The sequence below is a fragment of the Thalassophryne amazonica genome, chromosome 5 (assembly GCF_902500255.1).
Source record: "Thalassophryne amazonica chromosome 5, fThaAma1.1, whole genome shotgun sequence".
Taxonomy (NCBI): domain Eukaryota; kingdom Metazoa; phylum Chordata; class Actinopteri; order Batrachoidiformes; family Batrachoididae; genus Thalassophryne; species Thalassophryne amazonica.
This window is the reverse complement of record NC_047107.1, coordinates 3114026-3141648: the sequence shown is the minus strand read 5'-3', so window position 1 is coordinate 3141648 and position 27623 is coordinate 3114026. Positions and strand designations below refer to the sequence as shown.

Here is a 27623-nt window from a genome sequence, read left to right as displayed (position 1 = left end):
ACGAAAACAACCTGGGTCAGACAAAACAAAACAACCCAGATCAGACAAACCAAACGAAACAAAACAACACAGGGCTGATAATAAAACAAAAGGCAAATGACCAAATGAAGCACCGCAGGGACAGCAACGAAACACTACAGAGCTGAGGAAATGAAAGCATACGCAGCCGAGGAAACAAAACAACATGAGTCAGACGAAACAAAATACGGGACACCAAAAGAAACATACAGGGCCCATGAAACAAAACAACAAGGGTCAGACAAAACAAAACAACATGGGCCAGACAAACCAAGATGAGTCAGGCGAAACAAAACAACACAGGTCAGGCAAAAAAAAACAAAAAAAAAACAACACGGGTCAGGCAAAAAAAAAAACCAACACGGGTCAGATGAAACAAAACAGCACAGGTCAAACGAAACAAAATAACATGGGTCAGGGTCAGACAAAATGAAACAAGACGGGTCAGACGAAACAAAATAACACGGCTCAGGCAAAACGAGACAACACGGGTCAGACGAAACAAAACAATACAGGTCAGAAGAAACAAAACACGGGTCAGACGAAACAACACAGGTCAGAAGAAACAAAACACGGGTCAGACGAAACAAAACAACACAGGTCAGGCAAAACAACATAACACGTGTCAGATGAAACAAAACAACACGGGGTCAGACGGAACAACACAGCGCTGATAATGGGAAAAAAAAAGCAGATGACCAAATAAAGTGAGACACTGAGACACTGATGAATACTACAGAGCAGAATAAATGACACAAGAGGCCGAGGAAACAAAACAACACAGGTCAGACCACAGAAAACAACACAGGTCCAACTAAAGGAAACACACAGGGCCCACAAAATGAAAAAACATGGGTCAGACAAAACAACACGGGTCCAAACAAAGGCAACACATGGGGCCCACAAAATGAAAAAACACGGGTCAGACAAAACAACACGGGTCAAAACAAAGGAAACACACGGGGCCCACAAAATGAAATTTTGATGCAGTTTCAGTTAAATCTGTCTGAGTTGAAGATATACAGCTGCTCCACACTCAGCTGGCTACAGCAGTGCGCTACACTACACACAACGGGCTCAACACACTTGTGGATCCAGCCACAAAGAGAATGTCTGCTCATGTTAAAGGGGTTGAGGACAACGCGACCGTCGTCTGTTCCCTGTGCAGCTGTGACCCCACTGAAAAGAAGTTCGTGCCAGAAGCATGTGCACAGCCAAGCAGGCTGAAAGTCCACAGCTTGGGAATCAAATCACTAATATTCCCAATTGTTTTTGAGCATCTGCTCACCAGGATTAGTGTGTATGGTGAATGCCTTTATTCATGTTAGGACTTAATAGAACAATGAAGTATTTTATTTACATATATTTGTTATATGTAAAAACAGAAACCAAAGTAATATTTGTCATTTTGTTTTTTCTCTTTTTTTTTTTGGCTGATTAGTAAAATTAAGCATGGTGGTGGCAGCATCATGCCGTACAGATATCTTTTGGTTATTAGTTTTGGTTAGAAGTTTTGGTTATTTGTGTGACTTTTGGGTGATAAACTGTATCTTGTAGAGCATTGTGCCTGTACAATGCATGAATATGAAGTTGTATACCATGTATAAGTAAGTGATAAGTTTATATAGTGCTTTTCCATCATTTTAGTGGCTCAATATTCAGGTCAGAATGGTACAACCCCAATTCCAATGAAGTTGGGAGATTGTGTAAAATGTAAATAAAAAGAATACAATGACTTACAAATCCTCTTCAACCAACAGTAGTGTTCAGAATAATAGTAGTACTATGTGACTAAAAAGATGAATCCAGGTTTTGAGTATATTTCTTATTGTTACATGGGAAACAAGGTAGCAGTAGATTCAGTAGATTCTCACAAATCCAACAAGACCAAGCATTCATGATTCATGATGTGCTAGTTCTGTTGGACCTCAGTGCTGCTTTTGATACTGTTGACCATAAAATTTTATTACAGAGATTAGAGCATGCCATAGGTATTAAAGGCACTGCGCTGCGGTGGTTTGAATCATATTTGTCTAATAGATTACAATTTGTTCATGTAAATGGGGAATCTTCTTCACAGACTAAAGTTAATTATGGAGTTCCACAAGGTTCTGTGCTAGGACCAATTTTATTCACTTTATACATGCTTCCCTTAGGCAGTATTATTAGACGGCATTGCTTAAATTTTCATTGTTACGCAGATGATACCCAGCTTTATCTATCCATGAAGCCAGAGGACACACACCAATTAGCTAAACTGCAGGATTGTCTTACAGACATAAAGACATGGATGACCTCTAATTTCCTGCTTTTAAACTCAGATAAAACTGAAGTTATTGTACTTGGCCCCACAAATCTTAGAAACATGGTGTCTAACCAGATCCTTACTCTGGATGGCATTACCCTGACCTCTAGTAATACTGTGAGAAATCTTGGAGTCATTTTTGATCAGGATATGTCATTCAAAGCGCATATTAAACAAATATGTAGGACTGCTTTTTTGCATTTACGCAATATCTCTAAAATCAGAAAGGTCTTGTCTCAGAGTGATGCTGAAAAACTAATTCATGCATTTATTTCCTCTAGGCTGGACTATTGTAATTCATTATTATCAGGTTGTCCTAAAAGTTCCCTAAAAAGCCTTCAGTTAATTCAAAATGCTGCAGCTAGAGTACTGACGGGGACTAGAAGGAGAGAGCATATCTCACCCATATTGGCCTCTCTTCATTGGCTTCCTGTTAATTCTAGAATAGAATTTAAAATTCTTCTTACTTATAAGGTTTTGAATAATCAGGTCCCATCTTATCTTAGGGACCTCGTAGTACCATATCACCCCAATAGAGCGCTTCGCTCTCAGACTGCAGGCTTACTTGTAGTTCCTAGGGTTTGTAAGAGTAGAATGGGAGGCAGAGCCTTCAGCTTCAGGCTCCTCTCCTGTGGAACCAGCTCCCAATTCAGATCAGGGAGACAGACACCCTCTCTACTTTTAAGATTAGGCTTAAAACTTTCCTTTTTGCTAAAGCTTATAGTTAGGGCTGGATCAGGTGACCCTGAACCATCCCTTAGTTATGCTGCTATAGACGTAGACTGCTGGGGGGTTCCCATGATGCACTGTTTCTTTCTCTTTTTGCTCTGTATGCACCACTCTGCATTTAATCATTAGTGATCGATCTCTGCTCCCCTCCACAGCATGTCTTTTTCCTGGTTCTCTCCCTCAGCCCCAAACAGTCCCAGCAGAAGACTGCCCCTCCCTGAGCCTGGTTCTGCTGGAGGTTTCTTCCTGTTAAAAGGGAGTTTTTCCTTCCCACTGTAGCCAAGTGCTTGCTCACAGGGGGTCGTTTTGACCGTTGGGGTTTTACATAATTATTGTATGGCCTTGCCTTGCAGTGTGGGGCGCCTTGGGGCGGCTGTTTGTTGTGATTTGGCGCTATATAAAAAAAATTGATTGATTGATTGATTGATATGCACACTCTTAAGGCTATGAAATTGGGCTATTAGTAAAAACAAGTAGAAATGGTAGAAAAGGAAAAGTTCACAATAATAGTAGCATCTGCTGTTGACGCTACAAACTCAAAACTATTATGTTCAAACTGCTTTTTTTTTATCAATCCTGTGAATCACTAAACTAGTATTTAGTTGTATAACCACAGTTTTTCATGATTTCTTCACATCTGCGAGGCATTAATTTTGTTGGTTTGGAACCAAGATTTTGCTGGTTTACTAGTGTGCTTGGGGTCACTGTCTTGTTGAAACACCCATTTCAAGGGCATGTCCTCTTCAGCATAAGGCAACATGACCTCTTCAAGTATTTTGACATATCCAAACTGATCCATGATACGTGGTATGTGATATATAGGCCCAACACCATAGTAGGAGAAACATGCCCATATCATGATGCTTGCACCACCATGCTTCACTGTCTTCACTGTGAACTGTGGCTTGAATTCAGAGTTTGGAGGTCGTCTCACAAACTGTCTGCGGCCCTTGGACCCAAAAAGAACAATTTTACTCTCATCAGTCCACAAAATATTCCTCCATTTCTCTTTAGGCCAGTTGATGTGTTCTTTGGCAAATTGTAACCTCTTCTGCACGTCTTTTATTTAACAGAGGGACTTTGCGGGGGATTCAAATAAATTAGCTTCACACAGGCATCTTCTAACTGTCACAGCACTTACAGGTAACTCCAGACTGTCTTTGATCATCCTGGAGCTGATCAATAGGTGAGCCTTTGCCATTCTGGTTATTCTTCTATCCATTTTGATGGTTGTTTTCCGTTTTCTTCCACGCGTCTGTTTTTTTTGTCCATTTTAAAGCATTGGAGATCATTGTAGATGAACAGCCTATAATTTTTTGCACCCGCGTATAAGTTTTCCCCTCTCCAATCAACTTTTTAATCAAACTACGCTGTTCTTCTGAACAATGTCTTGAACGTCCTATTTTCCTCAGGCTTTCAAAGAGAAAAGCATGTTCAACAGGTGCTGGCTTCATCCTTAAATAGGGGACACCTGATTCACACTTGTTTGTTCCACAAAACTGACGAACTCACTGACTGAATGCCACACTACTATTATTGTGAACACCCCCTTTTCTACTTTTTTTTTTAACTAATAGCCCAATTTCATAGCCTTAAGAGTGTGCATATCATGAATGCTTGGTCTTGTTGGATTTGTGAGAATCTACTGAATCTACTGGTACCTTGTTTCCCATGTAACAATAAGAAATGTACTCAAAACCTGGATTAATCTTTTTAGTCACATAGCACTACACATAGCACATTATTCTGAACACTACTATATAGTCAATTGAATACACCATAAAGACAAGATATTTAATGTTCAAACTGATAAACTTTATTGTTTTTGTGCAAATAGTTGCTCATTTTGAAATGGATGTCTGCAACACGTTTCCAAAAAGCTGGGACAGTGGCAACAAAAGACTGGGAAAGTTGACGAATGCTCAAAGAACACCTGTTTGGAACATTCTACAGGTGAACAGGTTAATTGGAAACAGGTGAGTGTCATGATTGGGTATAAAAGGAGCATCCCCAAAAGGCTCAGCCATTCACAAACAAAGATGAGGTGAGGATCACCACTTTGTGAACTGTGTGAAAAAATAGTCCAACAGTTTAAGAACAATATTTCTCAATGTTCAATTGCAAGGAATTTAGGGATTCCATCATCTACAGTCCATAAAATAATCAGAAGATTCAGAGAATCTGGAGAACTTTCTACATGTAAGCGGCAAGGTCGAAAACCAACACTGAATGCCCGTGACCTTCGATCCCTCTTGTGGCACATCATTGTGTAAAGGATCTTACTGCGTGGGCTCAGGAACACTTCAGCAATCCATTGTCAGTTAACACGGTTTGTCGCTACATCTACAAGTGCAAGTTAAAACTCTACCATGCAAAGTGAAAGTCATACATCAACAACATCCAGAAACACTGCTGTCTTCTCTGAGCCCGAGCTCATTTGAAATGGACAGACACAAAGTGGAAAAGTGTGCTGTGGTCTGATGAGTCCACATTTCAAATTGTTTTTGGAAATCATGGGCGTCATGTCCACTGGACAAAAGATGAAAAAGACCATCCAGAATGATACCAGTGCAAAGTTCAAAAGCCAGCATCTATGATGGTATGGGGGTGTGTTAGTGCCCATGGCATGGACAACTTACACATCTGTGATGGTATGGGGGTGTGTTAGTGCCCATGGCATGGACAACTTACACATCTGTGATGGCACCATCAATGCTGAAAGGTACATCCAGGTTTTGGAGCAACACATGCTGCCATCCAAGCAACGACGTTTTCAGAGACGTCCCTGCTTATTTCACCAAGACAATGCCAAGCCACATTCTGCATGTGTTACAACAGTGTGGCTTCGTAGTAAAAGAGTACGGGTACTAGACTGGCCTGCCTGCAGTCCAGACCTGTCGCCCACTGAAAATGTGTGGCGCATTATGAAGCGCAAAATATGACAACGGAGACCCCGGACTGTTCTTAAACTGTTGGACTATTTTTTTCACACAGTTCACAAAGTGGTGATCCTCACATCATCTTTGCTTGTGAATGGCTGAGCCTTTTGAGGATGCTCCTTTTATACCCAATCATGACACTCACCTGTTTCCAATTAACCTGTTCAACTGTAGAATGTTCCAAACAGGTGTTCTTTGAGCATTTGTCAACTTTCCCAGTCTTTTGTTGCCCCTGTCCCAGCTTTTTTGAAATGTGTTGCAGGCATCCATTTCAAAATGAGCAAATATTTGCACAAAAACAATAAAGTTTATCAGTTTGAACATTAAATATCTCGTCTTTGTGGTGTATTCAATTGAATATAGGTTGAAGAGGATTTGAAAACACCAATCCAATATTCCTTTTGCAAAAACGAGCCATACGAATCATCTGCAATAAACATTATCGTGAAACAACTCATTCTCTGTGTCTTTAAATTTATTAAAATTCATAGATTTGGTCAATTACATTACAATTCAAACTTTGTTTCGAGCAAAAAACCAAGCCTTACCGAGACATGTCCAGAGTCTGTTCAGATTGAGGGAATCCAGATATAGTTTAAGAGGTTGTGCAGTTTTTATGAAGCCACCAGTAAGAACAAATGTAAAGGGTTTTTGTGTGTCTGTGGTTGGGGTGAAGAAATGGAACAAATGTTCAACAGAGGTTAGAATGAGTAGTACCTTAGAAAGATTTAAGAAACTACTCAAAAAGAACATCATGTCTAAGAGTATCATAAAGAAGTATCATAAGTATCATAAAGAAATGGAATGTTCAATTTATAAGTGGGATTTATTGTATATTTGAATGTGTGGTTATGTGTATGCATATGTAGATATATAGATATGGGTAGGTGTATATATGTATATAAGTGACCGTGTATATGTATGTATATATATGTATATATTTATCTATGTAAAGTATATACGTATGTATATAGGTATATATGGCACAGCCCAAGCAGAGGGTCACCCCCAAGAGCCTGGTCTGCTTGAGATTTCTTCCTTATAGGGAGTTTTTCCTCACCACAGTTGCCTAGTGCTTGCTCTGGGGGTTGGTTGGTAAGGTTAGTCCTTACATGTGTCAAGTGCCTTGAGTTGACTTTCTTGTGATCTGGTACTATATAAATATAATTACAAGTGAATAGTATATTGATGTGTATGTCTGTGTGCTGACATGTAGTAGTGAATTTGTATTTATGTAAATATGACTGATTAGAATTGATGGATTGTACTAGCAGGGGTGGGTGCTGATAAGCTTTGCTTCAGTCCACTCCCTTTCAGACTCACTCGTTTTGTTTATGCATTTGTGGAATTGTTCATTTTTTTCTATTTGAATATTTTGTGTGTCGAATAAAAACTGTCACTTTGTCACTCACTTTGAAAATCATTTAATTCTGTTTTTATTTACATTTTACACAACGTCCCAACTTCACTGGAATTGGCGTTGTACTTTAACACGTAATTTACAAGCTTTTTCTGTGTGTGTTCACTTCTGTATTTTCTTGCGCATTGAAAATGCGCATGAAAACAGTTCACATCTTCGTCAGAATTTTGCCCAGTTAGAAAATGACGGCTCACTTTCCATGAAGGAACATTCACGTTACACAGGCAGCATTGGGACTGTGGACTCTAGTGCTAATATACGGCTCTGTGTCATGAAACTCGAGTGACAGTCTGGGAACATGACATTAAATGTTGGTGACTTATGGAAACAAATATATACGTGTATAATCACACTGTTACAGTTGAGTGAACAGAACCGTTGTGTGTCTGTGAGGTTCAACACAAACACATCTATTGTGACAGTCCTACTGCCAACTGAAACAGCAAACTTCATTTGACTGGGACAGATGAAGTTTGGAAGAGGATCTTTAATCTGGACTGTTCTGTCTCAGTCACAGCAGAATGGCTGTCCTACGCACGTCAAAGCACCCGTCTGAGAGCCTCAGGGTGAAAGTTCAGGTCCCACCTTGAAGAACATGCAGAGGAGCTCTGCACAGACTCCTGACCCTGTCACTGGATGGAAGGTCTAGCACTGTGCACTCCTCAGTTTTACTCATGTCTTCATTTAATTCTGCAGTTATTTCTGCTTCAAAAACTCTCCAACAAATGTTGAATTCTAAGAGCTGATGTTGGTTTTTCCCATTTTCAGGAACTTTCTTCATGGTTAAACTTACTGTTCTATTTCCAGCTCAGCATGAAGTGTGCAGGTCTGGTCGTGCAGTCTGCTCAGAGCCTGCAGTTTGTCCTCAGCCTCAGAAAGCCCTCGCTTACATGTTTGAAGCTCCGCCTCCCGCTGGCTCAGCTGCTCCTCCCTCCTCAACAACTGGCAAAGACAATAATGACAAATTTTACATTATGTGGAGAGATGGATATTATTTTCTTCACCAAAAGCATAAAACAGGATATAAAAAACTAGGGGTGTATAAAAATGTAACTCCCCCACCCCACCTTAAAACTGTAACTTAAAATTTTAACTTCTTCACAGCATTTTTTAATAAAAGTGAGACTTTTATCATTAACAATAGTTGTATCTCATTTGTTCCGAATATTAACAATTCTATTTGACCAGAAATGTTTAGGTGTAGCCGTTCTACAATAAAAATGATACAAATTGTGATTGTGGCCTCGACAACTTGCGTAAGGTTTTATACAATTCCTAGTACGTATTTAATGTAATAAGACCATTGAGCACCTTATAGTACACCAATAAATCAGCCTGAATGCGTCTACATTCTAACGATTCAAGGTTAAGAAATAAGTCTTTCAGAGTATGACAACCCTTTACAAACATTCAACTTGAAATATCATTGGACAGATTCAATATTTTCTACACTGGTCTTCAATCTTGGTGAGCATACAAAGTTAGAGGACTCCAATATTGGACAAACATAACTTTGTACAAAGACACATAAAACTTAAAATCACGTCCCTTGAAAGTGTTGAAAATATTTCTGATCACAAAATGTGCTCGTCTAACAACAGAGTTACAGTGGTTTGAAAATTTCTAGTTAAACTGTTTAACAACCCCAACATCACAAATACTGTCCACTGCGCCAATCACTGAGTTATCCATCTGGTAGGAAAATACAATACTGGCATCACCAACTCTTAAGTGTTTTGTTTTACTTGCATTTAACTTCAGTTGTCAGCTGGTGGCCCATTCAAAGATTCAAGAAATGGAACAAGTTGATTAACTTGTAACATTTCACAATGATTTACAGAGCGAACAGATTTAGAAACCTTATGTTTTTTGACCTTTGAAACCTGCTGTCGGACGGACGTGACATTTTACCGTGAGTCTGACTTTGAAACCTGCTGTCGGACGGACGTGACATTTTACCGCGAGTCTGACTTTGAAACCTGCTGTCGGACGGACGTGACATTTTACCGCGAGTCTGACTTTGAAACCTGCTGTCGGACGGACGTGACATTTTAACCGCGAGTCTGACTTTGAAACCTGCTGTCGGACGGACGTGACATTTTACCGCGAGTCTGACTTTGAAACCTGCTGTCGGACGGACGTGACATTTTACCGCGAGTCTGACTTTGAAACCTGCTGTCGGACGGACGTGACATTTTACCGCGAGTCTGACTTTGAAACCTGCTGTCGGACGGACGTGACATTTTACCGCGAGTCTGACTTTGAAACCTGCTGTCGGACGGGCGTGACATTTTACCGCGAGTTTGACTTTGAAACCTGCTGTCGGACGGGCGTGACATTTTACCGTGAGTTTGACTTTGAAACCTGCTGTCGGACGGGCGTGACATTTTACCGTGAGTTTGACTTTGAAACCTGCTGTCGGACGGGCGTGACATTTTACCGTGAGTTTGACTTTGAAACCTGCTGTCGGACGGACGTGACATTTTACCGTGAGTCTGACTTTGAAACCTGCTGTCGGACGGACGTGACATTTTACCGTGAGTCTGACTTTGAAACCTGCTGTCGGACGGGCGTGACATTTTACCGTGAGTCTGACTTTGAAACCTGCTGTCGGACGGGCGTGACATTTTACCGTGAGTCTGACTTTGAAACCTGCTGTCGGACGGGCGTGACATTTTACCGTGAGTTTGACTTTGAAACCTGCTGTCGGACGGGCGTGACATTTACCGTGAGTTTGACTTTGAAACCTGCTGTCGGACGGGCGTGACATTTTACCGTGAGTTTGACTTTGAAACCTGCTGTCGGACGGACGTGACATTTTACCGTGAGTCTGACTTTGAAACCTGCTGTCGGACGGACGTGACATTTTACCGTGAGTCTGACTTTGAAACCTGCTGTCGGACGGGCGTGACATTTTACCGTGAGTCTGACTTTGAAACCTGCTGTCGGACGGGCGTGACATTTTACCGTGAGTTTGACTTTGAAACCTGCTGTCGGACGGGCGTGACATTTTACCGTGAGTTTGACTTTGAAACCTGCTGTCGGACGGGCGTGACATTTTACCGTGAGTTTGACTTTGAAACCTGCTGTCGGACGGGCGTGACATTTTACCGTGAGTTTGACTTTGAAACCTGCTGTCGGACGGACGTGACATTTTACCGTGAGTTTGACTTTGAAACCTGCTGTCGGACGGACGTGACATTTTACCGTGAGTCTGACTTTGAAACCTGCTGTCGGACGGACGTGACATTTTACCGTGAGTTTGACTTTGAAACCTGCTGTCGGACGGACGTGACATTTTACCGTGAGTCTGACTTTGAAACCTGCTGTCGGACGGGCGTGACATTTTACCGTGAGTTTGACTTTGAAACCTGCTGTCGGACGGGCGTGACATTTTACCGTGAGTTTGACTTTGAAACCTGCTGTCGGACGGGCGTGACATTTTACCGTGAGTTTGACTTTGAAACCTGCTGTCGGACGGGCGTGACATTTTACCGTGAGTTTGACTTTGAAACCTGCTGTCGGACGGGCGTGACATTTTACCGTGAGTTTGACTTTGAAACCTGCTGTCGGACGGGCGTGACATTTTAACCGTGAGTTTGACTTTGAAACCTGCTGTCGGACGGGCGTGACATTTTACCGTGAGTTTGACTTTGAAACCTGCTGTCGGACGGGCGTGACATTTTAACCGTGAGTTTGACTTTGAAACCTGCTGTCGGACGGGCGTGACATTTTACCGTGAGTTTGACTTTGAAACCTGCTGTCGGACGGGCGTGACATTTTACCGTGAGTTTGACTTTGAAACCTGCTGTCGGACGGGCGTGACATTTTACCGTGAGTTTGACTTTGAAACCTGCTGTCGGACGGACGTGACATTTTACCGTGAGTCTGACTTTGAAACCTGCTGTCGGACGGGCGTGACATTTTACCGTGAGTTTGACTTTGAAACCTGCTGTCGGACGGGCGTGACATTTTACCGTGAGTTTGACTTTGAAACCTGCTGTCGGACGGGCGTGACATTTTACCGTGAGTTTGACTTTGAAACCTGCTGTCGGACGGGCGTGACATTTTACCGTGAGTTTGACTTTGAAACCTGCTGTCGGACGGGCGTGACATTTTACCGTGAGTTTGACTTTGAAACCTGCTGTCGGACGGGCGTGACATTTTACCGTGAGTTTGACTTTGAAACCTGCTGTCGGACGGACGTGACATTTTACCGTGAGTTTGACTTTGAAACCTGCTGTCGGACGGACGTGACATTTTACCGTGAGTTTGACTTTGAAACCTGCTGTCGGACGGACGTGACATTTTACCGTGTTTGACTTTGAAACCTGCTGTCGGACGGGCGTGACATTTTACCGTGTTTGACTTTGAAACCTGCTGTCGGACGGGCGTGACATTGTGCGTTTGACTCTGAAACCTGCTGTCGGACGGGCGTGACATTGTGCGTTTGACTCTGAAACCTGCTACCGTACGGATGTAACCTTTTACCGTGTGTTCGACCTTGAAACCAGCTGTAGGACGGACGTGGCCTTTTACCGTGTGTTCGACCTTGAAACCAGCTGTAGGACGGACGTGGCCTTTTACCGTGTGTTCAACCTTGAAACCAGCTGTAGGACGGACGTGGCCTTTTACCGTGTGTTCGACCTTGAAACCAGCTGTAGGACGGACGTGGCGTTTTACCGTGTTTGACTTTGGAACCTGTTGCTGGTTGGACAGACGTGGCGTTTTACCGAGTGTTTGACTTTGGAACCTGTTGCTGGTTGGACAGACGTGATGTTTTACCGAGTGTTTGACTTTGGAACCTGTTGCTGGTTGGACAGACATGATGTTTTACCGAGTGTTTGACTTTGGAACCTGTTGCTGGTTGGACAGACATGATGTTTTACCGAGTGTTTGACTTTGGAACCTGTTGCTGGTTGGACAGACATGATGTTTTACCGAGTGTTTGACTTTGGAACCTGTTGCTGGTTGGACAGACATGATGTTTTACCGTGTGTTTGACTTTGGAACCTGTTGCTGGTTGGACAGACATGATGTTTTACCGTGTGTTTGACTTTGGAACCTGTTGCTGGTTGGACAGACATGATGTTTTAACCGTGTGTTTGACTTTGGAACCTGTTGCTGGTTGGACAGACATGATGTTTTACCGAGTGTTTGACTTTGGAACCTGTTGCTGGTTGGACAGACATGATGTTTTACCGTGTGTTTGACTTTGGAACCTGTTGCTGGTTGGACAGACATGATGTTTTACCGTGTGTTTGACTTTGGAACCTGTTGCTGGTTGGACAGACATGATGTTTTACCGTGTGTTTGACTTTGGAACCTGTTGCTGGTTGGACAGACATGATGTTTTACCGTGTGTTTGACTTTGGAACCTGTTGCTGGTTGGACAGACATGATGTTTTACCGTGTGTTTGACTTTGGAACCTGTTGCTGGTTGGACAGACATGATGTTTTACCGTGTGTTTGACTTTGGAACCTGTTGCTGGTTGGACAGACATGATGTTTTACCGTGTGTTTGACTTTGGAACCTGTTGCTGGTTGGACAGACATGATGTTTTACCGTGTGTTTGACTTTGGAACCTGTTGCTGGTTGGACAGACATGATGTTTTATCATGTGTTTGACTTTGGAACCTGTTGCTGGTTGGACAGACATGATGTTTTACCATGTGTTTGACTTTGGCCAGCTCTTGCTGTTGAAAACCCTCCAATTCATCAAGGTCGTCTCTTTTCTGAAAGAGTGTCAAACTTTGCTCCATCATCTCCTGCAGCCGAGCTGACAAAGCTGCGTTTTCCTACGAAAACACAACAGTTATTAGCATCTAATCACTGAGTCAAGATCTGCACTGAAGAAACCCATTTACAAAGTAATGAATATGAAGCAATTCATCAGGTGGAATCTCTTCTAATTTCACTGCACTCCAGTGGATATTTATGATTTTATTTATAATTTCACTTTGATTTTTTGGTGGCATCGGTGGGCGTGATGTCGCTGCACAATATAGTATGAGAGCAGCAGACCATTGCTGTCTGTTGATCCTTTCAGCTGTCATTTAAAGATCTGGAACAATCCGGATGACACACACGTCCTTCAACTGCTGATGAGGTGAGCTCTGTGCCAGTAGGGGCTGATTCATGTGGTTCAAGTGTGGAGAAACAGGCACCACAGAGGAACTCTGCAGCACTCTGCAGTGCTGTGAGACTGCACCCAGGAAGGTGTCTTTCCAGCTCAGTGACTCTCTCTCACATCTTTGAACATGTCATCTGCAGCAACCATGCTAATCATAATACTGCAAATCTTTCACCAAAATCCTGTGTTGCTGCGACTTTACAGCAATAATAACTAAGCACCTCTGAATATGAAGGTCATTTCTTGATGAAGCAGACACCTCTGAAATTCTCAGATATCTTTCTCAGATAACATCATAATAATATAAAGGTTGCACAACATGTACATTGTGATTGTGTGCAAACTGAATTAGAATTCAAACTCAAAATGTTTTAATACTGAGGAAAATCTGCTTTTCTTTTTAGTGATAGAAATGTTTGATGGCTACATGGACATGATGATTTTTTTTTTCACTGAACCGGTCAGTAAAGTACCTCTTTAACGTGGTCATTTAGGTTCAGCATTTCTTTTGAAATCCATAACCATGCATTCGGTGTTGACAAAAAATTACTTTCTGGAATATAAAATGTTATTTTACTGTCACAGCTGTAATTTTAAGATCTAATTGAGATGGCAGAGGTGCAGAAGCCAGAGTATTCAGAGTGCCATCTCCAGCCCAGAGAAGTGATGAGGGCTGGTTGGGGAGGTGATACTGGAGAGACTAAAAGATGGGCTTGAAACCACGGGATACTTGGTTCAAATCCCAATCAGACTGGAAAATAAGTAAGGGCCCATGGAAAAGGCCCTTAATCCCAAGTTACTCCTGGTGTGCAGTAGTACGCCCTGCATGGCCATATCCTGACATCGGTGGGTGAATGGGTGAGTGTGAGCACATCAAATCCTGCGACTCAGCAGGGTTTCTAGCAGAAACTGGGCTACTGTTGGGTGAAGAAGATGATCAGATGATGGAAGCTTGTGTGACATTCAGAGAGGAGGTGAGACAGGCACTGAATGGAGGCAAAGCAATTCTGGACAACTGGAAAAATACAGTGGATGTGGTGAGGGAGAATGCTGGGCAGGTACTGGTGTGACATCTAGACAGAAAAGGGAAGGCGAGGAGACTTCAGTCAGTCAGTCAGTCAGCTTTATTTGTCAATTCCGCAATGCAAATACAGACATATTGACAATTGAAATTCAATTAGTCAGTCTCCCAGACAATACAGAGTAAAAAAAACAACAACAAAAAAACAGTGAGAAAACAGTTGATGTTCAGGAAAGCATAAGGAGAAAAAGGTCGGTGAAAAACAATTGGGGTAGTTGGAGAGGTGATTGCAGTGTACAGGAGTACAAGGACATGCAGCGTGAGGAGAAAGGTTATAGAAAGGACCTCAAACAAGCTGTACATGAAGGTGAACAATGAAGAAGGAGAAAAGGACACATACAGGACACCAGTCTACACAGGGCCGGCATATTCAGACAGACACGTTCTCACACAAGAAGCCGAAGAACCAGGAGGGAACCCACATGAACATGGGAAGAACATGCAAACTCCACACAGAAAGGACCAGGTGGGAAGAGAACCCTTAACCTTCTGCAGTGCAAATAGTCCCAGAGCCAAGACCCATTTACCTTGTGGACGTGACCAGGTATACGGTGGGTACCATTTGAAGGGTTGTCCTTATTGTTGTTATTGTTGTTGTGATTATTATTATTATGCCTGAGGAGTGGAGACGATGTGTGCTGGTTCCTATTTTTAAGAACAACAGTGATGTGCAGAGCTGTAGTAACTACAGAGGCATAAAGTTAATCAGCCACAGCATGAAGTTATGGAAAACAGTAGTAGAAGCTAGGCTTAGAAAACAGGTGAAGATCTGTGAGCAGCAATATGGTTTCATGCCGAGAAAGAGCACTACAGATGAAATGTTTGCTCTGAGAGTACTGATGGAGAAGTATAGAGAAGGCCAGAAAGTTACATTGTGTGTTTGTGAATGTATAGAAAGCTTATGACAGGGTGCCAAGAGAAGAGCTGTGGTATTGTATGAAGTCATGCATAAGTATTTGAGGGTGGTGCAGGACATGCACAAGGGCAATGTGACAGCTGTGAGACGCATGGTAGGACTCATGCAATCAATAGGCCATATGCTGAGCTGAGGATTCAGACTTCCCATAGCCATATTACTGGAACAACATAATTTCACTGAAAGTCTATTGTTTTTGTGCAAATATTTGCTCATTTTCCAGATTGTGTTCCAGATGCCTGCAACACATTTCAAAAAAGCTGGGACAGTGGTATGTTTCCCACTGTGTTACATCACCTTTCCTTCTAACAACACTCAATAAGCGTTTGGGAACTGAGGACACTAATTGTTGAAGCTTTGTAGGTGGAATTCTTTCCCATTCTTGTTTGATGTACGACTTCAGTTGTTCAACAGTCGGGGGTCTCCGTTGTCGTATTTTGCGCTTCATAATGCGCCACACATTTTCAACGGGCGACAGGTCTGGACTGCAGGCAGGCCAGTCTAGTACCCGCACTCTTTTACTACGAAGCCATGCTGTTGTAATACGTGCAGAATGTGGCTTGGCATTGTGTTGCTGAAATAAGCAGGGACGTCCCTGAAAAAGACGTTGCTTGGATGGCAGCATGTGTTGCTCCAAAACCTGGATGTACATTTCACCATTGTTGGTGCCATCACAGATGTGTAAGTTGTCCATGCCATGGGCACTAACACACCCCCATACCATCACAGATGCTGGCTTTCGAACTTTGCACTGGTAACTATCTGGATGGTCTTTTTCCTCTTTTGTCCGGAGGACACGACATCCATGATTTCCAAAAACAATTTGAAATGTGGACTCATCAGACCACGGCACACTTTTCCACTTTGTGTCTGTCCATTTCAAATGAGCTCAGGCTCAGAGAAGGCGGTGGCATTTCTGGACGTTGTTGATGTTTGGCTTTCGCTCTGCATGGTAGAGTTTTAACTTGCACTTGTAGATGTAGTGACGAACTGACAATGGTTTCCTGAGCCCACGCGGTAAGATCCTTTACACAATGATGTAATGATGGTTTTTAATGCAGTGCCGCCTGAGGAATCGTAGGTCACGGGTATTCAATGTTGGTTTTCGGCCTTGCTGCTTACGTGCAGAAAGTTCTCCAGATTCTCTGAATCTTCTGATTATATTATGGACTGTAGATGATGGAATCCCTAAATTCCTTGCAACTGAACGTTGAGAAACATTGTTCTTAAACTGTTGGACTATTTTTTTCACGCAGTTGTTCACAAAGTGGTCGGGGACAGGTCTCTCACCGTTGTCTCGGCCTACGGGCCGAGCGACAGTGCACAGTACCCGACCTTCTTAGAGTCCCTGGGAGGGGTACTAGATAGCGCTCCGACTGGGGACTCCATTGTTCTCCTGGGGGATTTCAACGCCCACGTGGGCGGCGACAGTGAGTCCTGGAGGGGGGTGATCGGGAAGCACGGCCTCCCCGATCTGAACCCGAGTGGTGTTCAGTTGTCGGACTTCTGTGCTAGTCACAGTTTGTCCATCACGAACACCATGTTCGAGCACAAGGGTGTCCATAAGTGCACGTGGCACCAGGACACCCTGAGCCGGAGGTCGATGATCGACTTTGTAGTCGTATCATCTGAGCTTCAGCCACGTGTCTCTGACACTCGAGTGAAGAGAGGGGCAGAGCTGTCGACTGATCACCACCTGATGGTGAGTTGGATCCGCTGGGAGGGGAGGAAGCCGGTCAGACCTGGCAGGCCCAAACGTATCGTGAGGGTCTGCTGGGAACGACTGGCGGAACCCTCTGTCAGTGAGGTCTTCAACTCCCACCTCCGGGAGAGCTTCTCCCAGATCCCGGGGGAGGTTGGAGACATGAAGTCAGAGTGGACCATGTTCTCCACCTCCATTGTTGATGCAGCCGCTCGTAGCTGTGGTCGCAAGGTCTCTGGTGCCTGTCGCAACGGCAATCCCCAAACCCGGTGGTGGACGCCGGAAGTAAGGGATGCCGTCAAGCTGAAGAAGGAGTCCTACTTATCTTTGCAGACCCTGGAACAGACCCTGATCCAAGACAAGCATTGATAAAAGTTAGGAGACCGGCTCCAACAGTATTAAAAACCTCCTTCAGCACCTTAGCTGGAACAACATCTAAAGGACAACTTGTAGGTTTTATGTGTTTCACAACTTCAGCAAGAGATTAAAAAGAAATGGGCTCAAACTGCTCGAGCACAGCAGAATGTGCACGAGGAGCAGACAACTCAACATGACAGTTCTGATTAGCGTTCTGTCTGACTGATGAACCCTTGTCAATAAAAACAGAAGAAACTCCTCACAAGTTGTGGTTGTAGTGTCCATCTAAATGATCATTGTATTCTGTTTTTATTTACATTTTACACAACGTCCCAACGTCACTGGAATTGGGGTTGTATGTTTGACAGCTTAGAGATGGTGACACAAACAAAAACACAGGAGGTGGAGGTGGCAGATAGCTGGGGATGGACCAGAGGTCTGCCCAGAAGGTTGCCATCCAGGCCCAAAGAAAGCTTCATACTTCAATGATGGCTCAATAGTCTGGCAGTCCCCTCACATGATGGTTGAAGTGATGATGATGCATGTGATCATTCTGAGAGGACCCGTGTCTCTGGGCTGTGCTGCAAGCTGGACTCCTCCTTGGAGACAGGTTTTTTTTTTTTTGCATGTTTAATAATTCTTTGTGGTATTTTGCTGATTTGATCTCTGATACTGTCAAGTTGAGTCTACGTAGTGTGTCACCCCTCTGAGTATGTCTGCTTGAGGGTTCCTCCTAAAAATGTTGGGGAGTTTTCCCCTGATCACAGTTGCCAACATGCTTGGGGGGGGGGGGGGGGGGGGGGGGGGGGGGGGGGGCGCTAAGGTCAGACCTGACCCTTGTGAAGTGCCTTGGGGTGACTCATGTTTTGACTCGTGGTGATGTGAATAAACTGAACTGACTGGTTCCATTGAACCCAGAAAGGACTCACCTCAGATGAACGTCATCAAAAACTCTTGTTTATTTAACTCCTGCATACCTTTTCCACAGAGGACATCTTTTCTGTCCATTCCTGCAGGTGAATGAAAAAGGACGTTACCAGACTGTGTGAATTCTCCAGTCAGCAGTCAACATGCCGGAGGAAGCCTCTCACCTGATCCCTCTTTTCCAGGGCTAAGGTCATCCCCTCCGCCAGTTTGGCTCTGGAGGCTTGGTGAGACTCATTCTGGACCTGAAGTTTCTTGATGGAAGCTGGAGAGAGAGAAGGAGTGGAAAAGAAAGACTGAGCCCAAAGAGAGCAGTTTGTATGCAAGAACAGATCAGAAACATTAACCTGCACAAAAACTGAGACTTGGAGTCTGTGAAAAGACATCACCAACATTAAAGATGAGCAAAAAAAGTCAAGACCCAGAAAGTCCTCAGTCACTTCTCTGGTCATCAGGAGCACAGATGTTTGTGAACACAACGGTCAACCCCTTGACCTGAGCTCTGACCAACAGAACCCGACCCTGCACAATCTCAGTGGACAAAACAGTGAAAACAAAACCTCCAGCACTGATGTTGGAGCCATGACTTTGATCAAACTGTCCCCTCCACCACTGAGCCCAGTCCACTTCATAATCGGTGTCAGAGTGAGTCTCCTGCAGGAACAACACCTGTAACCCCTTTGGTTCAAAGAGCCCACCTTCAGATGCTGCATGTGGATTGAGTGAAGAGAGAACAGAGAGAAAGACAGAACACCCGGTGAGACACACTCAGACTCTGTCTGGTGGATTTATGACCCTTGAGACCTCGTCTCCGCGTGGACAGAGATTCCTTGCCCAAAGCGTTTCCTGAGTCTGTACTGCATCTTCTCATTCAGCAGGTCCAAGCCAACAAGCTTCAACAACACTAACAGATTTAACAAATTTCTCCGTGTCGGGAAAATAATCTGCAACTTTCACTAATTTACCAAATGAAACATCCAGGAAGCTGTTGACGTCCTGCAGCGTGTACAGATCACTGCTGTGAGAGAAGGAACCGGTGGTGGACATGCTGGAGTCCGAATCATAATCCATGTTGTCATCATTAATGCTTTGGCTCTGCGGGGGTTTGGGGGTCCACTGGGCCCGGTGTCTCCCCATCAGCTCATTCACCCTGTGACCGAGGACTCAGCCGCTGCCAGAGGCTGCTTGGCACTGGCTCCTCCCCCCAGCCGAAGTTTCAAGTTTGAGTGCAGAAGGAGAAAGACTAGCCAGCCCGCCTCAGAACCGTCATGCTCAGCAGCATCGTAGAGGTTCAGGATGAGACACACTCTCCAGGTCCAGACACCGGGTCCTGACGCCGAAAGCCCAGACTCATCACATTTGTGTGGACAAGCGAGATGCTTTGGACCGACGTGTCTCTGCACATCCCATCCCACCCATCCCAGAGTGAAACGGAGAAGTCAAACAATCCTCTGCCAAACTAACCACCCAAATAAAAAGTTGTGCGAAGAAAAGAGATCTGCATCACTGCATGCAGATGAAGACAGGGGGCGGGGTTGAGACAGAGACACACACACACAGAGAGAGAGAGAGAGAGAGAGAGAGAGAGAGAGAGAGAGAGTACAAGACAATGAAAAAGCAAGAGGAAGCCAGAGAGAGAGAGAGAGAGAGAGTACAAGACAATGAAAAAGCAAGAGGAAGCGAGAGGAGAGAGAAAGAGAGTACAAGACAATGAAAAAGCAAGAGGAAGCGAGAGAGAGAGAGCAACAGAGGGAGCAAGAGTGACAGAGTGCAAGAGAATGAAAAAGCAAGAGGAAGCGAGAGAGAGCGAGAGTACAAGACAATGAAACAGCAAGAGGAAGCGAGAGAGAGAGTGAGCAAGCTCGAGAGAGAGAGAGAGAGAGAGACAGAGAGAGAGAGAGAGAGAGAGAGCAAGAGTGACAGAGTGCAAGAGAATGAAAAGGCAAGAGGAAGGGAGAGTGAGAGAGACAGAGAGACAGAGACACAGAGAGAGAGAGAGCAACAGAGAGAGCAAGAGTGACAGAGTGCAAGAGAATGAAAAAGCAAGAGGAAGCAAACTTGAGAGACAGAGAGAGAGCGAGCAAGTGTAAGAAAGAGAGCGAGAGAGTGAGCAAGCGAGCGAGCATGAGAGAGAGAGAGACAGAGAGACAGAGACACAGAGAGAGAGAGCAACAGTGACAGAGTGCAAGAGAATGAAAAACCAAGGGGAAGCGAGAGAGAGACAGAGAGACAGAGAAAGAGAGAGAGAGAGAGCGCAACAGAGGGAGCAAGAGTGACAGAGTGCAAGAGAATGAAAAAGCAAGAGGAAGCGAGAGAGAGAGAGAGCGAGAGAGAGAGCGAATGAAAAAGCAAGAGGAAGTGAGAGTGAGCAAGCTCGAGAGAGAGAGAGAGAGAGAGAGAGAGAGAGAGAGAGAGAGAATGAAAAAGCAAGAGGAAGCTCGAGAGAGAGTGAGCAAGCTCGAGAGAGAGAGAGCAAGAGTGACAGAATGCAAGAGAATGAAAAAGCAAGAGGAAGCAAGAGTGAGCAAACTTGAGAGAGAGAGAGAGAGAAAGAGAGAGAGTGAGCAAGCGAGTGAGAGTGAGCGAGTGAGCGTAAGAGCAAGAGAACGAGAGACAGTGAGTGAGAGAGCAAGAGAGAGATTGAGAGAGTGAGTGTAAGTGAGAGAGAGAGTGAGAGAAAGAGCAAGAGTGAGCAAGCTCAAGAGTGAGCGAGCGTAAGAGAGCGAGCAAGAGAATGAGAGAGAGTGTGCAAGTGAGTGAGAGTGAGAATGAGCGTAAGAGAGAGAAAGTGAGCGACAGAGCAAGAGAGTGAGCGGGCGTAAGAGAGAGTAAGAGAGAGAGAGAGAGAGAGAGAGAGAGAACAAGAGAGAGTTAGCGACAGTGAGCGAGCGTAACAGAGTAAGGCAGAGAGTGAGCGAGCATATTCATGTCCGTGTCCCGCAGTGACATACGTGTCTGTGGGTCATTGGCCTTTGACATGGGTACCAAGAAACGCCTCTCACATGACCTGGTGGCACCACACTACCACATGGAAATTCAGTAAGGTATATCTTATACGAGGTCTGTGAGAAAAATAACGGACCTTTTTATTTTTTTCAAAAAACTATATGGATTTGAATCACGTGCGATTACATCAGACAAGCTTGAACCCTCGTGCGCATGCGTGAGTTTTTCCACGCCTGTCGGTTGCATCATTCGCCTGTGGGCAGGCTTTGAGTGAGCACTGGTCCACCCCTCCCGTCGGAATTCTTTTGTCTGAGAACTTGCTGAGAGACTGGCGCTTTGCTTGATCAAAATGTCTTCAGAAACTGTGAGACACATCCAAGAGGACACCATTCGAGAAATTCAGATGGTTTTCGGTGAAAATTTTTTGGGCTGATGAAAGATTAACGAGTGTTACTATAGCTTTAAGGACTGCCCATGGCGCTGGAGGGCGCGCCGCGCCCCGAGCCGCCGTTATCAGCCTGTTTCAAGCTGAAAACTTCCAAATTTAAGGCTCTGTTGATCCAGGATGTCGTGAGAGAGCAGAGAAGTTTCAGAAGAGGTCGGGATCTGCAGTTTATCCGGACATTCCACTGTTAAAGGAGATTTTGTAATGAAAGACGTGCGGACGGATTCGCGCGGCGGCACCGAAAAACACCTCCATTGGAAGCCTTACAGGACAAGTTGGAACATGCCCAGCTGTTAAATAATTTCTCGGATACTCACTCGACTGAAAGCCATCGAAAGCCACCTGAATCTTACGAATGGTTTCCAACACGGAGGTGTTTTTCTGTGCCGCCGCGCAATGAGCAGCTGCGTGCCGACGCGCGAATCCGTCCGCACGTCTTTCATTACAAAATCTCCTTTAACAGCGGAATGTCCGGATAAACTGCTGATCCCGACCTCTTCTGAAACTTCTCTGCTCTCTCACGAAGTCCTGCATCAACAGAGCCTTAAATCTGGAAGTTTTCAGCTTGAAACAGGCTGATAACGGCGGCTCGGGGCGCGGCGCGCCCTCCGGCGCCGTGGGCAGTCCTTAAAGCGATAGTAACACTCCTTAATCGTGCATGCGCATGAGGGTTCAAGCTTGTCTGATGTAATCGCACGTGATTCAAATCCATAGAGTTTTTGAAAAAAATAAAAAGGTCCGTTACTTTAGGTCCTCGTATATCATATTCCAATTCTAAGATGGAACTATACCAGTATACAAAAGTATATCTAAATATCTAAAAAGGAAGAGTAGAGTAGAGCCACTTAGGTGCCTGGTCTTGAGAACTAGGGATGATAGGTTAAAAAGCTTTTTTATCCCATGGGAACTCTCCCTACCCACCCAAGTGGCTCAAGAAAAAGGTATCTATAATATAATAAGTAATAAGACATCACAGGAGAAGACTGTTGTAAAGGTAATTAGTATGTGGACTCGTAGTGAAATCAAATGAAGAGGCAGCTCAAAGTTTAAAGCTGGGAGGATTAGAACCAGCATTTTAAGTTTAGGCAAAACCAGGTCAATTTTGTTCAAGTCATTATGTTCACATTGTGGGCAGAGCGTATTTGTGTGTGTTTGTGGTCGATGGGAGATAATGATGTTGAAATGTGCTTGATGTTCGATTTTCAGCTAAAGCAGCGCCCCCTGTGGTCATGATACCAGCCTCTGGAACAGAAATACTTTTCCAAAGATGAAGTGGTGTGTGAGGAGAGGCGACAGACAAATGAAAGACAGCTGGCTGCTGATTGGAGGAGAGGTACGTACAATCTTGATGCTGCTCTAACGCCACCTCAAGCTTGTCCTTGGTCTTCTGCAATATTCGGAGCTGCTCAGCGAAGTCTAGTGTCCGGAGTCACAAACAGGAAGAGGGCAGACGGAGAAAAACATGAGAGAAACAGTGAAGATTCAGCAACTTGGTTTCTTATCAAACCATGGACATAAACTAACAACAGGCACAAATAAAACAACAACATATCTCCAAAGTGTGGAAAGGCGTTCATGGAGACACTTCTTCAGATGGCCAGCATGCCGGCTAGCCTCAGCACAACATACTGCCCAGCTCAAACGTATCTGGACAGCAAGGCATATTTTGGGGGTGTGGTTTCTGTAAATTAGCACAATGGAACTGAACTCTGAACAGTCCAGATCTCCTTATCATGTAGACTTTCAGCTGGAACTCCAAAATACCACATTAACCTTTCAGGAATTAGACCTGTTTATAGCCCTGTCACACCTTGATGATTTAGCCAGCGTATGCTGACAGCCCCATTTCCACCGAGTGCTTCAGGGCGGTACCACGCGGTATTATATGCGCGTCTCCGCTCCACACAGAGGCAAATCGGAGTAATAGATCATTATTTTATTTTATTTTTCTGGATCACGGGATTTAATGTCAGTGTGCAGAATGATGTCTGTGGTGAACACTGAGACGTTAATCAATGAGGTGCGCTGTGGTGCAAAGTGGAGGCTGAGACACACACCCTGGAGCAGAAAAAACACAGAGGGACTTGTTTCTCCACGACAGGCTTTGTTATTGCAGGCAAACAGAGGTGAATTACCCCAAGTCTCACAGCTGAGTGGCTGAAATCTCGAGGTCACAAACTCACATACAGAACTCAGTGGAACGAGATCTTGTGTTGGCATTCCAGTCTCTCTACTTCTATGTTCACACTGAGGGTCATCTTCCAATGTCCACTAGGGATGCACCGATCCACAATTATTCACTTCCGATCAGATCCCGATACCTGAATTTGGATATCTGCAGATACCGATACTTTTCCAATCCGATACCAGAGCTCTGTTTGCTTTAATATCATTATTGCTGATTTTATTAAAAAGGAGTTATGAAAGTTGAGCTACAATTTGCCAGAAGATGTCTGTCTCTCCCCCTCTGCCTGTCTCTCTGTGTGCCTGTCTCTCTCCCTCTCCCCCTCTGCCTGTCTCTCTGTGTGCCTGTCTCTCTCCCTCTCCCCCTCTGCCTGTCTCTCTGTGTGCCTGTTTCTCTCCCTCTCCCCCTCTGCCTGTCTCTCTGTGTGCCTGTCTCTCTCCCTCTCCCCCTCTGCCTGTCTCTCTGTGTGCCTGTCTCTCTCCCTCTCCCCCTCTGCCTGTCTCTCTGTGTGCCTGTTTCTCTCCCTCTCCCCCTCTGCCTGTCTCTCTGTGTGCCTGTTTCTCTCCCTCTCCCCTCTGCCTGTCTCTCTGTGTGCCTGTCTCTCTCCCTCTCCCCCTCTGCCTGTCTCTCTGTGTGCCTGTCTCTCTCCCTCTCCCCCTCTGCCTGTCTCTCTGTGTGCCTGTCTCTCTCCCTCTCCCCCTCTGCCTGTCTCTCTGTGTGCCTGTCTCTCTCCCTCTCCCCCTCTGCCTGTCTCTCTGTGTGCCTGTTTCTCTCCCTCTCCCCCTCTGCCTGTCTCTCTGTGTGCCTGTTTCTCTCCCTCTCCCCCTCTGCCTGTCTCTCTGTGTGCCTGTCTCTCTCTCTCTCCCCCTCTGCCTGTCTCTCTCTCCCCCTCTGCCTGTCTCTCTGTGTGCCTGTCTCTCTCCCTCTCCCCCTCTGCCTGTCTCTCTGTGTGCCTGTCTCTCTCCCCCCCTCTCTGCCTGTCTCTGTCCCTCTCTGTCTGTCTCTCGATCTCTCTCACTCACTGTCTCGTTCCCTCTGTCTCTTTTTCTTCATCTCGAAAACAGCGATCTTTGTGCTGTGCAAACTCCGAACTTTATGTGGGCACATGTTCGTCAGGCTGTGATGATGAATCCCACTGAAACTAACAGGTCAGATTGACTTTATATTTACTCTGCTGAAGCACATTGTTCACATGAGGACTGCAGCTTTAGCCAATCAAGGGACAGCATCAATGGATGTCTTTCGACTTATGAGTAAATTACAAGAAACGTGTCAACAATTGCATAAGTTATGTCCCATATGTGCGGGGCGTACGAGTCATATGCTGGCAAATGTTGAAAATTTTCAGCATGCCCAAAATGTTTCGAGGTGCTCGGCGTATTACAACGTATATCAGTGAGCTTCAACGTGCTCTTAATTTACATAAAACTTACCCATAACATAGTAGATGTACCCCAGTGATTTTTAATACGCTCGGCATACGGTGACTGAATTGTCAAGGTGTGACAGGGGTGTTAGAACTCAATATGAGAATTATTTGAAATAAAAATCAGCACTTTCTTTGGACAGTCGGGGAATGAACACATGAACATTTTCTTGGATTTGAGGGTTGGGTATCAGGAACCGGTTCCTTTCGGGTATCGTTAAGAAATTATTCGATCCATCGACATCAATAACCTTTTTGTTTAATGATTCCCTGATCGGTCCTTCAGAGTGGCCATTGTTTTTGAGGGTGTTTGTCAGGAAAATGATCATCACCCGTTTCTGCAGTGCAGCTTTGCTTTGAACCTTGAACTAATCGAAGCAGTGATTTGCTAAAACCCTAAAGAGCATATGACTGAGTAATATTTACCTTTTTTATGTTAAACCAACCTGCTGTGGTCTCCTGAAACAGTTGATAAATTTATAACTTAAAAATGGAACTGATGCTAACATGTTAGCATGTCCATGACATTTTCAATGCTAAAGTTAGCATTAATAATTAATGGCTCAGCGTTCGTTGTCGTAAAAGAGACAAATTGAAATTTTTTAAAATGTATCTTTATTTATATATTAAAAATAATAGCAACAATATACTAATAATGCTACAATACAATTTTAGAGAAAGAGATAAAAAGAACCTGATGAAACAAAACAACAGATAAGATAAAACCAACTAACAATGAACATAACTAAATAAATAAAACAGGGATGTAGTGGAGGTGTAACAGTCACTAGGTGTTCACAGGAAACATTTATTTCTATATTTCTATATTAATGATTTATTTATTAAATTATTATTAAATAATAAAAATATTTATTAAATAAGTGTTTCCTGTGAACACCTAGTGACTCTTACACCTCCACTTCATCCGTGTTTTATTTAAGATTAATGACAATTTGTTTCGATCAAACCATATTTTCAGTTTGTTAATTTCTTCAGTGATTTCCTCCAGAACTATCTGCCAAACTAGAAAACTGCTGCATCCTAGTAAGAGCAGAATACTACTGGAATGAATTTGAATAAGGAAAGTTGTTTTTTTTTCTCACTAAATGGATGCTGCACTCACTGCAGTTTATTGTCTGGAATAGTCCCAGATTGCATTTCAGAGCTTCTAGAATTCAAACATTTCCATGTGGGTGGTTTTGGGGGGTAATTTTGGGTTTCAGCTTTTTTTTGTTCACCACTTTCATCCCTGAATATGTCAATCGTGAGTCACTTTTGTGCAGATTAAAGTCACTTAGGGTCCCGTCCCACTGGCGTTTAGGAGGATTTGCGGATGGAATGCGCACAAAAGTGGCCCACAACCGCAATAACCGTGTAACATTCCTGTATGAGTCGGCCGCCATCCGAACACGTCCGTGATCATCCGCAGAGGCACGCATGTCTGCAGCCAGGATTTTTGAGCGATTCAAAAATCCTGCTGCGGATGAGATCCACATCACTGCCTGAACACATACTGAAGACATACGCAGGACATACACAACCAACGCGCCGCATATCCCCTGTCATCCGCTGATATCCGCAACCGACAGGTTGGCGCGGCTTGGCGGCAGACCGGAACAGCATGCAAAACAGATATGACGCATGCTCAGCACAGCCACATCACGGTCGCAAATGGTATGTCACGCATGCAGACAGAGTGGGCACAGATGAAGCGAGTGCATCACGGCCGCTGTGCCCCTCATGGGGGTGCCTCCGCGGTCACTTTCACTTCTGTTCCCTGTTATATCCGCTTTTCTTCCTCATGTATTCGCTGATCCACCCCGGGACATTAGTCATTTCCGCCAATCTTTGTTGCGGACGCTCAGCTTGTCTCCTCATTTCATGCACAAATCCTCCTAAACGCCAGTGGGACAGGGCCCTAACTGGGACTCCTGTCTTGTTGGGAGAAAGAAACGAGAATCGTCCTCCGTTCAGTTCACACAGCTCCAAATGCTGCGCGGCTCTCTGCCGAGTCAAGTTAGAACGATAGAGTCCAGTCAGAATTAATAACTTCAAAGTGAAACACCATTTAAATCAAATGAAACCTCTTTCCAAAC

At 44.4% G+C, this 27623-nt stretch overlaps 1 protein-coding gene across 1 annotated transcript in view; it reads right to left on the bottom strand.

Moving 5' to 3' along the window:
- Window positions 1–27623, bottom strand: part of golga1 (golgin A1) — a 298924-nt gene that overhangs the window by 206597 nt on the left and 64704 nt on the right. Inside the window, exons 4-8 of the mRNA XM_034169655.1 lie at window positions 23258–23332; window positions 18693–18790; window positions 18579–18611; window positions 13082–13210; window positions 8205–8353 (exon numbers count right to left, since the gene is read on the bottom strand). Of these exons, the coding sequence (XP_034025546.1) occupies window positions 8205–8353; window positions 13082–13210; window positions 18579–18611; window positions 18693–18790; window positions 23258–23332 (484 nt within the window). The remainder of the gene's footprint in view (window positions 1–8204; window positions 8354–13081; window positions 13211–18578; window positions 18612–18692; window positions 18791–23257; window positions 23333–27623) is intronic.